Source organism: Giraffa tippelskirchi, chromosome 13 (genome assembly GCF_054371585.1).
Source record: "Giraffa tippelskirchi isolate mGirTip1 chromosome 13, T2T-mGirTip1v1.2.pri, whole genome shotgun sequence".
Classification (NCBI taxonomy): domain Eukaryota; kingdom Metazoa; phylum Chordata; class Mammalia; order Artiodactyla; family Giraffidae; genus Giraffa; species Giraffa tippelskirchi.
In genome coordinates this window covers 64,515,251-64,531,447 of record NC_137287.1, presented here as the reverse complement: position 1 = coordinate 64,531,447, position 16,197 = coordinate 64,515,251, and the positions used below count along the sequence as shown (strand labels likewise).

The following is a 16,197-nucleotide window of genomic DNA, read 5'->3' as shown; positions in this document are numbered from 1 at the left end:
TAGGAGCACCACAATATATAAGGCAAATACTAACAAGTATGAAAGGGGAAATTAACAATAACACAATAATAGTGGGAGACTTTAATACTCCACTCACGCATATGGATAGATCAACTAAACAGAAAATTAACAAGGAAACACAAACTTTAAATGATACAATAGACAAATTAGATTTAATTGATATTTACAGGAGTTTCCACCCCAAAACAATCAATTTTACCTTTTTCTCAAGTGCACATGGAACTTTCTCCAGGATAGATCACATCCTGGGCCATAAATCTAGCCTTGGTAAATTCAAAAAAATTGAAATCATCCCAGCCATCTTCTCTGACCACAATGCAGTAAGATTAGACCTCAATTACAGGAAAAAAACTATTAAAAGTTCCAACATATGGAGGCTAAACAACACGCTTCTGAATAACCAACAAATCACAGAAGAAATCAAAAAAGAAATAAAATTATGCATGGAAACGAATGAAAATGAAAACACAACAACCCAAAACCTATGGGACACGGTAAAAGCAATACTAAGGGGAAGGTTCATAGCAATACAGGCGTACCTCAAGAAACAAGAAAAAAATCAAATAAATCAACTAACTCTACACCTAAAGCAACTAGAGAAGGAAGAAATGAAAAACCCCAGGGTCAGTAGAAAGAAAGAAATCTTAAAAATTAGGGCAGAAATAAATGCAAAAGAAACAAAAGAGACCATAGCAAAAATCAACAAAACTAAAAGCTGGTTTTTCGAGAAGATAAACAAAATTGATAAGCCATTAGCCAGACTCATCAAGAAACAAAGGGAGAAGAATCAGATCAACAAAATTAGAAATGAAAATGGAGAGATCACAACAGACTCCACAGAAATACAAAGGATCATAAGAGACTACTACCAACAGCTATATGCCAATAAAATGGACAACTTGGAAGAAATGGACAAATTCTTAGAAAAGTATAACTTTCCAAAACTGAACCAGGAAGAAATAGAAGATCTTAACAGACCCATCACAAGCACGGAAATTGAAACTGTAATCAGAAATCTTCCAGCAAACAAAAGCCCAGGACCAGACGGCTTCACAGTGGAATTCTACCAAAAATTTAGAGAAGAGCTAACACCTATCCTACTCAAACTCTTCCAGAAAATTGCAGAAGATGGTAAACTTCCAAACTCATTCTATGAGGCCACCATCACCCTAATTCCAAAACCAGACAAAGATGTCACAAAAAAGGAAAACTACAGGCCAATATCACTGATGAACATAGATGCAAAAATCCTTAATAAAATTCTAGCAAACAGAATCCAACATCATATTAAAAAGATGATACATCATGACCAAGTGGGCTTTATCCCAGGAATGCAAGGTTTTTTTAACATCCGCAAATCAATCAATGTAATACACCACATTAACAAATTGAAAGAAAAAAACCATATGGTTATCTCAATAGATGCAGAAAAAGCCTTTGACAAAATTCAGCATCCATTTATGATTAAAACCCTCCAGAAAGCAGGAATAGAAGGAACATATCTCAACATAATAAAAGCTATATATGACAAACCCACAGCAAACATTATCCTCAATGGTGAAAAATCGAAAGCATTTCCCCTAAAGTCAGGAACAAGGCAAGGATGCCCACTTTCACCACTACTATTCAACATAGTTTTGGAAGTTTTGGCCACAGCAATCAGAGCTGAAAAAGAAATAAAAGGAATACAGATAGGAAAAGAAGAAGTAAAACTCTCACTGTTTGCAGACGACATGATTCTCTACATAGAAAACCCTAAAGACTCTACTAGAAAATTACTAGAGTTGATCAATGAATATAGTAAAGTTGCAGGATATAAAATTAACACACAGAAATCCCTTGCATTCCTATACTCCAATAATGAGAAAACAGAAAGAGAAATTAAGGAAACAATACCATTCACCATTGCATCAAAAAGAATAAAATACTTAGGAATATATCTACCTAAAGAAACAAAAGACTTATATATAGAAAACTATAAAACACTGATGAAAGAAATCAAAGAGGACACAAACAGATGGAGAAATATACCGTGTTCATGGATTGGAAGAATTAATATAGTGAAAATGAGTATACTACCCAAAGCAATCTATAGATTCAATGCAATCCCTATCAAGCTACCAATGGTATTTTTCACAGAACTAGAACAAATCATCTCACAATTTGTATGGAAATATAAGAAACCTCGAATAGCCAAAGCAATCTTGAGGAAGAAGAATGGAACTGGAGGAATCAACCTGCCTGACTTCAGGCTCTACTACAAAAACAAAAGAGCAGATCAAAATCATTACACAATGTTTAAACTGAACTGAATTTATTATACAATAAGGATCAGAATGAGAAAAATACCTTACCATCTGCTGGCAAGCAGCCTGAGCTGAAAGATACATCATCGATAGCTATGACTTCATCCTGAGCTGAAATCATCTGGCCTTGAAAAACAACCTGGACAAGAAAAATAAACAAAAATAAAGAACAAGGAACATTATTGTCTCACAGTCTTGTAGCACAGAGTCTACAAATAAAAGAAACATGATACTTCCTAGAAGCACATGGGTGCCCATGCTAATTCCAAGTGGAGAGAGATCTATACTTTGAAGAACAAAAAAATGCCTGGATGGGAGGGGAGTTGGAGGGAGATTAGATACATGTACATGTATGGCTGAGTCCCTTTGCTGTCCACCTGAAACTATCACAACAGTGTTAATCGGCTATACTCCAATACAAAATAAAAAGTTTAAAAACAAAACAAACAAAAAACACCTGAACCAAAAAATGTGCAGTCTTCTCTGTATCTCACATGTTTAGAATAGATTAGGTAGCATATTTGTGAAATGAATCAACAGCCACCTGGTTTCTTCCCTATATCATCTTCCATGTTTAGTTCCTATGCGTTCATACTACTTAGCATTTACCAGTTCTGGGAGCCTCACTTCATCTTAAGTTCTGGTTCTCGGCACTTTGCATCATTAAGCAAAAATAAAGAGCAGATCAAAGTCATTACGTCTGGTTCTCTGAATTTTACTCACAGCCCCATCTTGAATGTCTTTGTGCTATCCTCCTGCACATTTTCTGCCATTATCTAACCATAGCTTGGGACACTGACTGGAAATCATTGTTCAGTGACTTACTGTTAAAATGACCGAATGTTGTACTGTGATGTGAGGCCAGCCCAAGTCTTCACCAAGAGGAATACTCTAGCATAATGAATCTAAGAAACTTGGAAAGATCAAGTAATCCTAATTACTTAAATCAATAAAACATTGATGTATTGGTGGAGAGTATTCTCCTGTCCTCACTAATGTATATCAATAATGTGTGAGGCTTAATTCCTGGATGCATTAAACCTGTGTGCATAACTCAGCCTTATTCATAACGTAAACATTATTTCAAGACATCACACTGCTTCCTGGCTTAACAGTTGGTCTGTATCACAAACCCTAGCAGATCATTTTGCTGTCCTACATTTTCTTCTGTTCCTGTACAACACGATGTCCTAATACATTTCCTTTCAAGCTAGAGATTGTCTACTAGTCTATTAAAAATGTGATGAAAAACGTCCATAATGTATCCAGTGAACTGTCAGTATGTAGCCCTAAGAAAGTCATCCTCTCTTCACATAAATTAGAATAACCATAGTACTACTTACAAGTCAGGAACATGATGGAAAAAGTCTATCAAAGATTGTGATGTAGGGATGGCTTCATATGAAGGTAGCATAGCATAGTGTGTATGCTCAGTCATGTCTGACTCTTTATGACCCCGTGGACTGTAGCCTGCCAGGCTCCTCTGTCCATGGGATTCTTCAGGAAAGAATACTGGAGTGGGTTGCCATTTCCCACTCCAGGGGATCTTCCTGACCCAGGGATCGAACCCATGTCTCCTGCATTGGCAAGCAGATTCCTTACCACTGTGCCACCTGAGAAGCCCCCGTAGCATGGTGATTAAAGTATATATTTGGAATCAGATTACTTGAATTTAGATCCCAGATACACCACTTCCAGCAGAAAGACCTTGGAGAAGTTACTTAACACCTCTGTGCCTCAGTTTATTTCTTTGTAAGAAGGTACTGGTAAGAACAGTTATTACCTATATGATAAGGTGTATGCAAGATAACAAACGAGTCATCACTTATACAACAGCACTTGACCTATATAGTTGGCATTAAATGTCAGCTATTATGGCATAGAGTTATTAAAATATTTAAGCTACTATGTAGTGTTTACTAATTAAAAATCTACTCTGCACAGGTTAACTTTATTCTTCTTGAAACCCTGTTCACATAGATACATTCCCTAGTTCCTGCTGAACTGAACACTTACCTACAGCAGCCACATTTTTAAAAAAAATATTTTTCTTGGTTGAAATGCAATTATTTTACTCTAATTGAAAACATTTCTATAGTATTACAATGATCAAGGATAACCAAAAATTAATATTTGGATACTAGGATTTCAAGGTGTCATAAGGTACTTGCAGCAGCCACATTTAAAGAGAAAAGTGGAAATAAGTGTTGACTAATCACCAGTCTCTCTTCTCCTCCATGCTCCCCCTGCAAACCCATTCATCTTCAGGGCTTTAACTGTCACCCAGGCTGATGAATACATGTTTACATCAGGAATGTCAACCTCTTTCTCTCGAGCTCCCCTTCCCCATCTCTACCATCTGTTAAATATTTTCAGTCAGGTGACATGAAGTCACTTCTAATTCAAGATGTTCTTTCCTCTCACCTTGGACCTCTGCCCTGACTCTCATCCTCTGAAAATGGTACCAGGAGACTGCCATCTGCAGTGCTCAAAACTCCAAAATGACCCTTGGAATCACTTTCTCCTCCAGTCGTGTCCAATCGATCAAGACCTATTAAACCCTCTTTCCCTTCCATTGCTATTTCCACTCCTATGTCTTCACACCTGATCTAATGAAGTAGCTTTTATGTTATTTATTTGGCTCTGCCAGGCCTCAGTTGCGGCATGCAAATTCTTAGGTGCAATATGTGGGATCTAGTGCCCTTCCCAGGGATTGAACCACAGGCCCCCTGCATTGGAAGCGTGGAATCTTAACCATTGGACCACCCAGGGAAGTCCTGAAGTAGCTTTTAAATTACCTTCTTACCTTCAAGCCTCTCCTCAGAGTTTGCAATATGTATATTTATTTATTTGATTCAGTTAAATTATAGATTAACTTGGTATAACTGAAGAGAAGCTAGTATGAAAATCGGCCATCATTTAAGCCCACTGGTACTGCAAGAGCAAAGGTTTTCTTAGGGAAAAGAACTGCTTCTCTAATTGTAGGGAAGTTACTTGTGGATCTGTGTAGCTAGGAAACAAAAGACCCACCAGGTACAAGGAGGTAATCCAGTTAAATGTATTTAAACAAAAAGTTTCCAGGAATTTTGGTTGGGATCCTGAAAAGGGGGATGAGTGAATATCTAAAGAATGTGGAAAGTGAGTGAAGTTGCTCAGTCATGTCCAGCTCTTTGTGACCCCCATGGACTGTAGCCTGCCAGGCTCCTCCATCCAGGGGATACTGGAGTGGGTTACCATTTCTTTCTTCAAGGGACCTTCCCGACCCAGGGATCGAACCTGGGTCTCCCGCACTGCAGGCTGGCTCTTTACTGTCTGAGCCACCAGGGAAGCCCTTAAAGAACGTGGAAACCCATGATAATTTTTTACAAACCAGGCCCTATTGTCAGAGGCTGTTTGTGATATGGTAATTGTGTTTCTAAGAGAAGTGATTAACATTCTTTGTTTTCTCCAAAACTTTGGCAAATAACGTTTTCCAAATACCTACCTCACTTTTTTCTGTTAGGTGAAGTAAAAAAAAAAAAAAGATAGGGACTTCCCTGGCAGTCCAGTGGTTAGGACTCTGTGCTTCCACTGCAGAGGGCAAGAATTTGATCCCTGATCAAGCAACTAAGATCCTGAGTGCCTCAGGGGCACAGCCAAAGTAAAGAAAACAACAGCAAAGTAGCAAAATAAAAGCAGATCACAACACGAATAATGTAGTCAGAAGTTTGACACCATCACATAAGTCAGGTATGACCTGCACGGATGCAATGTAAAACATGTGACAAATTCCTTTCACCTCAAACATTTTAAGAGCAGATGGCTTCAGAAGGGAGGCTTTGTGCTTGAAATACTTGATTTAAATCTTAGATGAAACTTTTATGGCAGGTGAACAATGAATATAAACTCACTTGGATTATACTAGTAACGACATGAACAGAAACCCTTGCATTTATATCTTCTGTGTGAGAATTATCCTAATTAGTAGTATGCATTCAATGGTCTTTTTCAAGAAAATATATAAAACACAAAAAGATGACAGTAGTCTTTTCATCGTCGTGTGTTCACATAGTAAGTATTCTTGAATGAAAAGATAAAATGTCTCAAATTATGATTCTGAAAAGTTTGAGTAGCAGTAAGTTAATAATTTATATTTATCGTTATTAACCACATCTTTTGTTCATATTAATAAAGCCTATTGTTTCTGAATGGGAGAGTGATGAGAAGTCTCTGGCATTTCTAAGTGGAATATCAGAGAAATGACAAGTAGATAATAGCATATTAAAAATATTTCAGTATCGTCTTAAAATTCAGGCATTGATTTCAAGAATCCAGACATTCAACTTGAAAACCACAGTCAATGATATACTCAGTAACATAGTATTCATTCCTCCCTATCCATAAAACCAATAGGGGAAGTCCCTTCAAGAACTAGAAAAAAACAGGGATGAGGGGAGATTACATCTGAATTTGAGACTAAATTTCTACTCTATGTTTAGCCTGGTTTATTCTTTGTGTCTATGAATATTTTAAGACAATAGTAAAATTAATTGCTTTTGTCTGCAATTTTGAGAAATGTGATCACAGTTCATCAGCACCATGCAATGCATAATAATGTTTCATCTAACATAGCAGACAAAGGATTGTTTAATAAGTCCCATCAGATCTGACCAAATCTAGAGGTTGGATTTTTTTCCTATATTTTATAAATTCCTACATAGCCTTATTAAATAAAAAATTATCATGGCTCAGTGACTGACTGAGATCTGAAATCAAACTATCCTATGTTCTAATCTTGTATGGGATTTGGTAAGTTATTTCATTCTCTAAAGCTTACAATCCTCTGGACTTCCCTGGTGTTCCAGTGGTTAAGACTTCACCTTCCAATGCAGGGGGCCAGGGTTCAATCCCTGGTTGGGGAACTAAGATCCCATTGGCCTCAGGACCAAAAAACCAAAACATGAAACAGAAGAAGTATTGTAACAAATTCAATAAAGAATTTAAACATGGTCCACATCAAAACATCTTTAAAAAATAAAGCTTACAATCCTCATGTGAACAATGGGGTAAATGATAGTTGAGAGGACTGCCATGAAGGGCCAATAAGATAGTACACATGAAGGACTAAATGCAATTCTTTACACACAATAAGCACTCAATCAATACTAGATGTTATTCTTTAAACATCTTCAGAAACTTTCTGAAACACTGCCATCTCTGTGGACTAAATGCATAAACACCATTCCTAGTGTATACAGGAGCAGTCTCTCAGAAATTAACATACACTTCAGGTTAACAAGGGATGGACCTAGTTAGTCCTTTACAGGTGAAGGTGACAAAGGCCCCACACAGGAGCCAGATCCAGAGGCTTGCTCAGAAACCCATGCTAAGCCAGAGTCCAGCTGGGACTAAAATTTACTTAAGTATTTCTAAAGGAAGCATGAATGACTTTAAAACTATCAAGGCAGCATGGACGGGAAACTGCCAAGAAAAACAAACAAAAAAATAAACCTAGAGTAATTCTAGGAGACTTGTAAATTGATGAGGCAGCAGATACTGTCTGGAGACGCTGATTACAAAATGCCCTCAAATAAGCCTCTTTCTAAAGCTTTTCAGGAAGGAGCTACTACATAGTGGCAGGCAGTATTACAAGCACAGCACATCTCTGTGGCCCAGCTCAACAAAAGCAAATGAGTATCTGTTCACTAGCTGACAGGATAGAACCAAAACATACCTGCAGTCTTTTTTATTATTATTAATTTATTTATTTTAGTTGGGAGCTAATTACTTTACAAAATTGTAGTGGTTTTTGCCATACATTGACATGAGTCAGCCATGGGTTTACATGTGTTCCCCATCCTGAACCCCCCTCCCGCCTCCCTCCCCCTCTCATCCCTCTGGGTCATCCCATTGCCCCAGCCCTGAGCATTTTTCTCATGCATCGAACCTGGAATGGCATTCTATTTCATATATGATAATATACATGTTTCAATGCTATTGTCCCAGAACGTCCCACCCTCACCTTCTCCCTCAGAGTCCATAAGACTGTTCTATGCATCTGTGTCTCTTATTCTGTCTTGCATATAGGGTTATCGTTACCATCTTTCAAATTCCATATATATGCATTAGTATACTGTATTGGTGTTTTTCTTTCTGGCTTACTTCACTCTGTATAATGGGCTCCAGTCTCATCCATCTCAATAGAACTGATTCAAATGTATTCTTTTTAATGGCTGAGTAATATTCCATTGTGTATATGTACCACAGGTGCCTTATCCATTCGTCTGCTGATGGACATCTAGGTTGCTTCCATGTCCTGGCTATTACAAACAGTGCTGCGATAAACACTGGGGTACACGCGTCTCTTTCAATTCTGGTTTCCTTGGTGTGTATGCCCAGCAGTGGGATTGCTGGGTCATATGGCAGTTCTATTCCCAGTTTTTTAAGGAATCTCCACACTGTTCTCCATAGTGGCTGTACTAGTTTGCATTCCAACAGTGTAAGAGGGTTCCCTTTTCTCCACACCCTCTCCAGCATTTATTGCTTGTAGACTTTGCGTGAAATGGTACCTCATTGTGGTTTTGATTTGCATTTCTCTAATAATGAGTGATGTTGAGCATCTTTTCATATGTTTGTTAGCCATCTGTATGTCTTCTTTGGAGACATGCCTGTTTAGTTCTTTGGCCCATTTTTTGATTGGGTCGTTTATTTTTCTGGAATTGAGCTGTAGGAGTTGCTTGTATAATTTTGAGATTAATTGTTTGTCCGTTGCTTCGTTTGCTATTATTTTCTCCCTTTCTGAAGGCTGTTTTTTCACCTTGCTTATAGTTTCCTTTGTTTTGCAAAAGCTTTTAAGTTTAATTAGGTCCCATTTGTTTATTTTTGCTTTTATTTTCAATATTCTGGGAGGTGGGTCATAGAGGATTCTGCTGTGATGTATGTCAGAGAGTGTTTTGCCTATGTTTTCCTCTAGGAGTTTTATAGTTTCTGGTCTTACGTTTAGATCTTTAATCCATTTTGAGTTTACTTTTGTGTATGCTGTTAGAAAGTGTTCTAGTTTCAGTCTTTTACAAGTGGTTGACCAGTTTTCCCAGCACCACTTGTTAAAGAGATTGTCTTTTCTCCATTGTATATTCTTGCCTCCTTTGTCGAAGATAAGGTGTCCATAGGTATGTGGGTTTATCTCTGGGCTTTCTATTTTGTTCCATTGATCTATATTTCTGTCTTTGTGCCAGTACCATACTGTCTTGATGACTGTGGCTTTGTAGTAGAGCCTGAAGTCAGGCAGGTTGATTCCTCCTGTTCCATTCTTCTTTCTCAAGATTGCTTTGGCTATTCGAGGCTTTTTATATTTCCATACAAATTGCAAAATTATTTGTTATAGTTCTGTGAAAAATACCGTTGGTAGCTTGATAGTGATTGCACTGAATCTATAGATTGCTTTGGGTAGTATACTCATTTTCACTATATTAATTCTTCCAATCCATGAACACGCATACCTGCAGTCTTAAAGATCGGTGTAACCAAAGGATCCCATGAGAGTCGTATGGTTTCCTAATTTTTAACAATGCCTTCAAAGTAGAAGCACTGTTTTCATATCAGCAATAAAGGATTTTGAGAATCAAATTAATATGCTCCATGGGCATCTGCTTTGGTGGAAGACACTGCTGCATTTTCAAGCACTCAGGTGAATAATCTCACTTCTTCTGCTACAGCTGAATTGCCCTGGAGATAATCTATTTGGGAATTTAAGTTTTATATACTACACATATTTAATCATCAGCCCCCACAATATGCTATTTGGGAATGGACAGCTGAGAAAAGCAAAGAATTTATCTTAAAAGGTTGAACTTACAAGTAGTCAATCAAATCTCTTGTCATGCTACTAATAAAGACCTTGACCAAAATATTTTTTTGTTGTAGTTTTAGTTGCTAAGTCATGTCTGACTCTTTTGTGACCTGTGGACTATATCCCACCAGGTTCCTCTATCCATGGGATTTTCCAGGCAAGAACACTGGAGTAGGTTGTCATTTCCTTCTCCAGGGGATCTTCCCGGACCCAGGGATCAAACCCACATCTCCTGCATTGACAGGCAGACTCTTCACTAAAATAAGAAGGCACAATGCTTGATAAAGATAGCTTAAGACTCTTTTTTTAATCACCCACTCGGTTTCAAAGTTGGAAAAGATGTATAAATACTGATAAAGTTTACACAGAGACAAGAGTTCCATAGCAGTCCTTAAGGTTTAGAGAAGCGTATAGAGGGACTTCAGCAAGCTCATCCTTCAGCGTCTAGTCAGTGTCCCCTCAAAGGCGCTCTTGGCTCTCTTTTGTTGCTATTGTTGTTACAGAAAAGAGACATACATAGGGAAGTAAGAAAATAAAGTAATAATATGATAAATAAACTAGAAATTTCTCCTTTGGTTAATGACACCTGAACATCCACAACAAGTTGGATGCATTCTTGTTGTCTGGGGTTATCACTCTGCAGAGCACTCCCCACCATGGCAGGAACTCAGGATGTCTTGTCCCTATACCTGAGGAGTCCCTTATAGGAAGACTTACATGCCTGATGGCTTAAAATACCACCCCCACCTCACACACACACACACCAATAATACTGGATTTCAAGAGGATACAAAGCCTCAAATGACAGAATTATGCTTCCAACTGTACAGTTCTCCTCAAGTCATCATCCAGGAGTCACCTAACTATCTATTAAATGATTTTCTTTCATCTTCTTTGGATCCCCATTTGGTTTTACAAAAGGCTGAAAATTCTGAACTTCAGTGATTTTATGACAGATCAATTAAGAATATGTGCCATTCTTATATCTTATCATTCAATTTTAATAATAGAGGTCTTGTTCATTCTCCCATATTCCTTGTTAGCCACTCAAAATCCAATACAATTTACTCTCTATTAAGGTACGTGCTAAATCCATCACGTATCAGATGATTTTCTATTCCATATCAAAATTATAAAATTATTCTAATAATAGATGATAAAGAAAACCTACCTGGGCTAAATTGACTCACAAACCAGGTTTAAAAAGCATATTTGTTCAGAATAAAATGTTCCAAGATCCCATTTTTAACTGAAAAATTTTGCTTGGCTGTCCAAAATGTTAAAGTATGCACTATTTTTCTAAGAACTCCTATAATAGTTATTAGATTATAATTTCCATCATACATAAGTTTTATTAGGCTGCATAAATAAATGTCTTTTATAGGCTTATATTGGCTTTAATTCTCAAAATTATTTTGGAAGATGAAGGCTGTATTGAATAATTTAGTTTAACCATGAAATGAATATGACAATGATTCCACTTCAGCAGTATTTGGTATTAATATTGAAAACAGTCTATGTCCTCATTACCCAAGACAATCCTATTCTCTCAAAGGCTTGAGAAAACTGTGAAAAAGAAGCAATTTTTTAAAAAAATTGGAGGGTAATTGCTTTACAATGTTGTGTTGGTTTCTGCCACATAGCAATGTGAATTAGCCAGAAGTATACATATGTCCCCTCCCTCTTGAACCCCTCTCCCACCCCTCTAGATTGTCACAGGGCACCAGGTTGAGCTCTCTCTCTTATACTGCAACTTCCCCAAAGCTATCTTTTACAAATGGTAATGTATATGTTTCAATGCTACTCTCTCAATTCATCTCACCCTCTCCTAACCCCACTGTGTCCACAGGTCTGCTCTCTATGTCTGCATCTCCATTCCTGCCTTACAAATAGGTTTAGCAGTGCCATTTTTCTCAATTCCATATGTATGCATTAATATACAATATTTGTTTTTCTCTTTTTGACTTACCTCACTCTAGATTCATCCATCTCACTACAAGTGACTCAAATTCTTAAGAATGCAAAATGAAATGAGAGAAGATTGGAATAATGAGTGAAAAAGGAAAGTAGAGGGGATTCAAGAAATTAGGAAGAGTATTAGAAGGTCATATTTTACTGTTATATCAATATATGTCAGTATATAACAAATTTAGTTTTGATACATAAGTTTTAAACTTCTTAAAACTGTCTTTTAGGATGACTGGCCACCCCAACTTCCTGGAACTGTTTGGTTTCAACACGCAACAGTTCTGGCAAATTCCTCAGTCCTCAGACAACTAGAATGATTAATCACCTGGTGTTAAACATCTGTACTTTATCATTTTTCCTTCAAAGACAGTTAGAAAACACAACACACATACCTGAAACCTCTGGGGACTCTGAATTTTGATGACATTCCTCTCCCAACGATTCTGGAGCCCAGCAGTGTTTTGCCATAAATGCTGTACAGGGCCACCACAGCTAGTTTGAAAGCCAGCCATTAATTTGCCATTCATTTGGCTGGAGAAGTAATAAAATGTAATCTGTGAAAAATAATGAATGTCCACACAATTATAACAACGAAGTTCCCAAATGTGGAAAGTAATTCAAATGCCATGTGCTTTCAAATACCTGACAAGCATGTTGGTTATTCGTTGGAAGAAAAACTCTGCTGCTTATGTTTGAGGAAGTAGAATCCATGTTAGAGACCAATGAGAGGAAGTGAGCTGTTAGAAACAAGACCATCATTGGTAAACTTATTCAATACACCAGGCAGTAATTCAGGTCCATATCCACATTAGGTCAATATATTTTTGTTTAAAAAATGAACTATTTAACTGCACCATTTATTTTTGCAAATGGTCTGGTTGATATTGTTACTTCAATATATTCCCCAGTAAAGTAACTGATTTTGAGTGTACTCCATATAACACTATTATGGACTGTAATTCACAACCCAGTTTATCTCATATAACTTGGAAAGTTATAACTCAGTAAAGATTGTATCCAGGAAAAACATTATACTGGGACTGCCCACCCAAATAAGCAATTCAATGAAGAATTCAAAAGAAATCCTCTTCTGTAGTGCTTTTCTCCTGAAAGAATTGGGTCAATTAGCTGCAGTTTTTCCCAGGATTACGTCGAAAACAATACTGAGTCCCAGTGCTGTCCTGTACCCTGCAGTACAGATTATGCCAGTGGACTGTCACTATTTAGAAGCTTATAAAATAAAAACAGAATATTCTCTGGGCTTTCATAAATTTTTGCAATGCTTGACAAGGTTATAGTGTATTACCTGGGAACCACTATTTCCTGCTACCCTATTTGGTAAACCCCCATTTGTCAAGAAGAATGAAAAAATGACATTGATGATGATTGTGAAGGTCTATCTACTCAAGTTATTTAGTGGTAGTTTAAACCTGTCTTGGAAATTAAATTTAATTGTCACATCATTGAGAGACTTAATTATGAAACCTAAGAAACCTCTTATTCCCTACAGCTTTTCCAAAATTTACCCTGATTAAGTGGAAAAAAAGAACATTAATGATTGCTTATAGATACAGTCAGAGGCATAACTGAAATCCTTGAAATAACAGAAAATTGTTCTGAGAATGTACTACCTGGAATAATTTTATAAACAAAATTTAGATGAAGAGTTGGCATCATGGTGATATAAGTGGATAATCATTAGTTTGCTTTTGCTTCATATTCAGCAGGGAAAGCAAATGTTAAGCAAGTGAAAAATCAAATGAGCATAATGAGTCATATGGATATATTGTTTGAGGTGTAAATAAAATTGTTTGCAATACAAATGGTAACATTCAATGGGCCCATAATTATTGTTTATAAATATTCAGCTACTAAAAAGCATTTGTGATATGTACAGAAAAAGTTGTTTTCATTTGTCAAGGAAATTACTTAACCATATTTAGTTTTCAAAGCTTGGTCTTAAAAATCAGATGGATACATTTAAGCCATTATGTAATAGAAGAGCATTTTCAATAATAAATTATATAAATATTTAAGTCAGGTGTGTTATAAATAAGAACTGTCATTTAGTACATTTTATGACACTGAATTATTTTGTATTGTGTCCAAAATTAAATGGTAATTTTCAGGTTATCATAAAAAGTGAAGTTTAAATTCAGAAACAACTTAAGATCCTTTGGCATTTGTTTTAGTAATAAGCTTTCTTTTCATGCAGTAAAAAAGTGTTCAAAATGCACCCAATATAGCAATACTTTTTTAACTTTTAATTCTAATTTAGTGACAATAACAAGCATTTTTTTTAATACACAATTTTAAAAACATTTTTATTGGAGTATAGTTGATTCACAACGTTGTCTTAGTTTCAGGTGTCCAAAGGCAAAGTAAATCAGTTATGTATATATCTACTCTTTTTGCATGCTCAATTTTACATTGCTCCCTATCAGCATAGAATTTCTTTAATTCATAGCTGGAAATATTCCTTGGAGAATATCAAAGTATAGAAAGTTCTCTTGCTTTCCCTGGGGCTTTAGTTATCAAGTTTATGATTAAAAAAGAAAGAAGCAGATCCCCGGCAGCAGAAGTTTTTCCACAAGCCCATTCCCTCATCTGATACCCTTTCTTGCCACTGGCTCTCACCATCAAGAGGGACTACAAAGCTGATTTTTTAAAAAGGTTCTCAGTGTTTTATCCACATACCATTCTTAGTCCTTGAGGGAGACTAATAGTATCATACCACATATTCACACATCATTGTCATCATCACATGTCATCTGTTTATCTCTGCCATATTTGTTTCAGTTTATTCATCATCACTGACTCGATGGACATGAATTTGAGCAAGCTCTGGGAGTTGGTGATGGACAGGGAAGCCCATGCTGCATGCTGCAGCTCTGCATGCTGCAGAGCATGGGGTCGCAAAGAGTCGGACACAACTTAGCAACTAAACTGAACTGATTCATCTGATTCATAAATTCCCATTTTATACTTGCATCCGTAAAAGCAACTGCATAGCATATCTTTAAAACATATTTAAAATAACCCTGTGATGAAGTTAACTATTAAAATTATAAAATAAGAATTATTAAAATTATAAAATAAGGATTATTGAAATTACAAAATAAGATGACATGATTTCATTTATAATCTCAAATGTTTACAGTAAAGGGGTTTTTCTTCCTAGTTGCTGGGTAAGTGTAGGAGTAAAACTCCAACGTAAACTTAAGATTGATGACAAAAAAAGTATATAAAATATGAAAGCAATAAAAACCATGAAGTTTTTGAGGGATAAATTCAATAATTTTGGCAGTGAATTCCACCAACCTTGATCCTCAGAAAAGATAAGGTAGAATTTTCGGTCTCACTTTCTTCAGTGACTGATAGGCAGTCTTGCCTTTCCTCCATTTTCCAAGTTCTAAGTGATCAATAGTAATGAATATAAGCAGAATAAATATAAATCCTATTGCGTGCTGCATAATAACCAATGCATTTAAAGGAACTCAAAAACTTGAGTATTTTAACAGTGGCATACTATCCAAAAAAAAATCAGGCTGCAGGAATGGATCACTGTGACAAGCTTCAAGGCATGAGGCAAAGGTTAGAATATTAAAACTTTGGAAAAGAAAAAGTAGGTTCATCTGTGACAGAAATATGGCTCAGTTCAGATAACAGAGGTAAAATAGCAGTCTGGCATACAAACTCCTTCAAAATGATAATTTCTATTTATTAAATTCCATTTCTATTGAATCAAGTTCTGGCTCATTCCTGTTCATTAAATTCACAAGTCAACATAGCAACATAATATTTACTAGAACTGTGTCAAAGGATACTCTCAAACAGTAATCCCTTATAGTTGCTAGCACTGTGTAAATAAATGCTGCCATATCAATTTAAGTCTGCTTCAGTGATAAAGGGCTAGGTGAATCACTTTAGGAAATCATAAAACATACAAAAATATGAGGATGATTTGTAAAGATCTCTGAAAATTTTTTCCTCCATAAAAGCAATGAAAATACTGGCAAAATGAGCATAATAAAACTTAGAGAACTGGAGAAATTTTATTCAATAGATAACTGA

The 16,197-nt window shown here is 36.3% G+C and overlaps 1 protein-coding gene across 2 annotated transcripts in view; it reads right to left on the bottom strand.

The window, feature by feature from the left end:
* Window positions 1-16,197, bottom strand: part of MALRD1 (MAM and LDL receptor class A domain containing 1) — a 764,811-nt gene that overhangs the window by 562,349 nt on the left and 186,265 nt on the right. For both annotated transcript variants that reach the window (XM_081558804.1, XM_081558803.1), the window contains 3 exons: window positions 12,766-12,860; window positions 12,516-12,677; window positions 2,376-2,466 (listed from right to left, as the gene is read on the bottom strand). In XM_081558804.1, coding sequence (XP_081414930.1) covers window positions 2,376-2,466; window positions 12,516-12,677; window positions 12,766-12,860 — 348 coding nt within the window. The remainder of the gene's footprint in view (window positions 1-2,375; window positions 2,467-12,515; window positions 12,678-12,765; window positions 12,861-16,197) is intronic.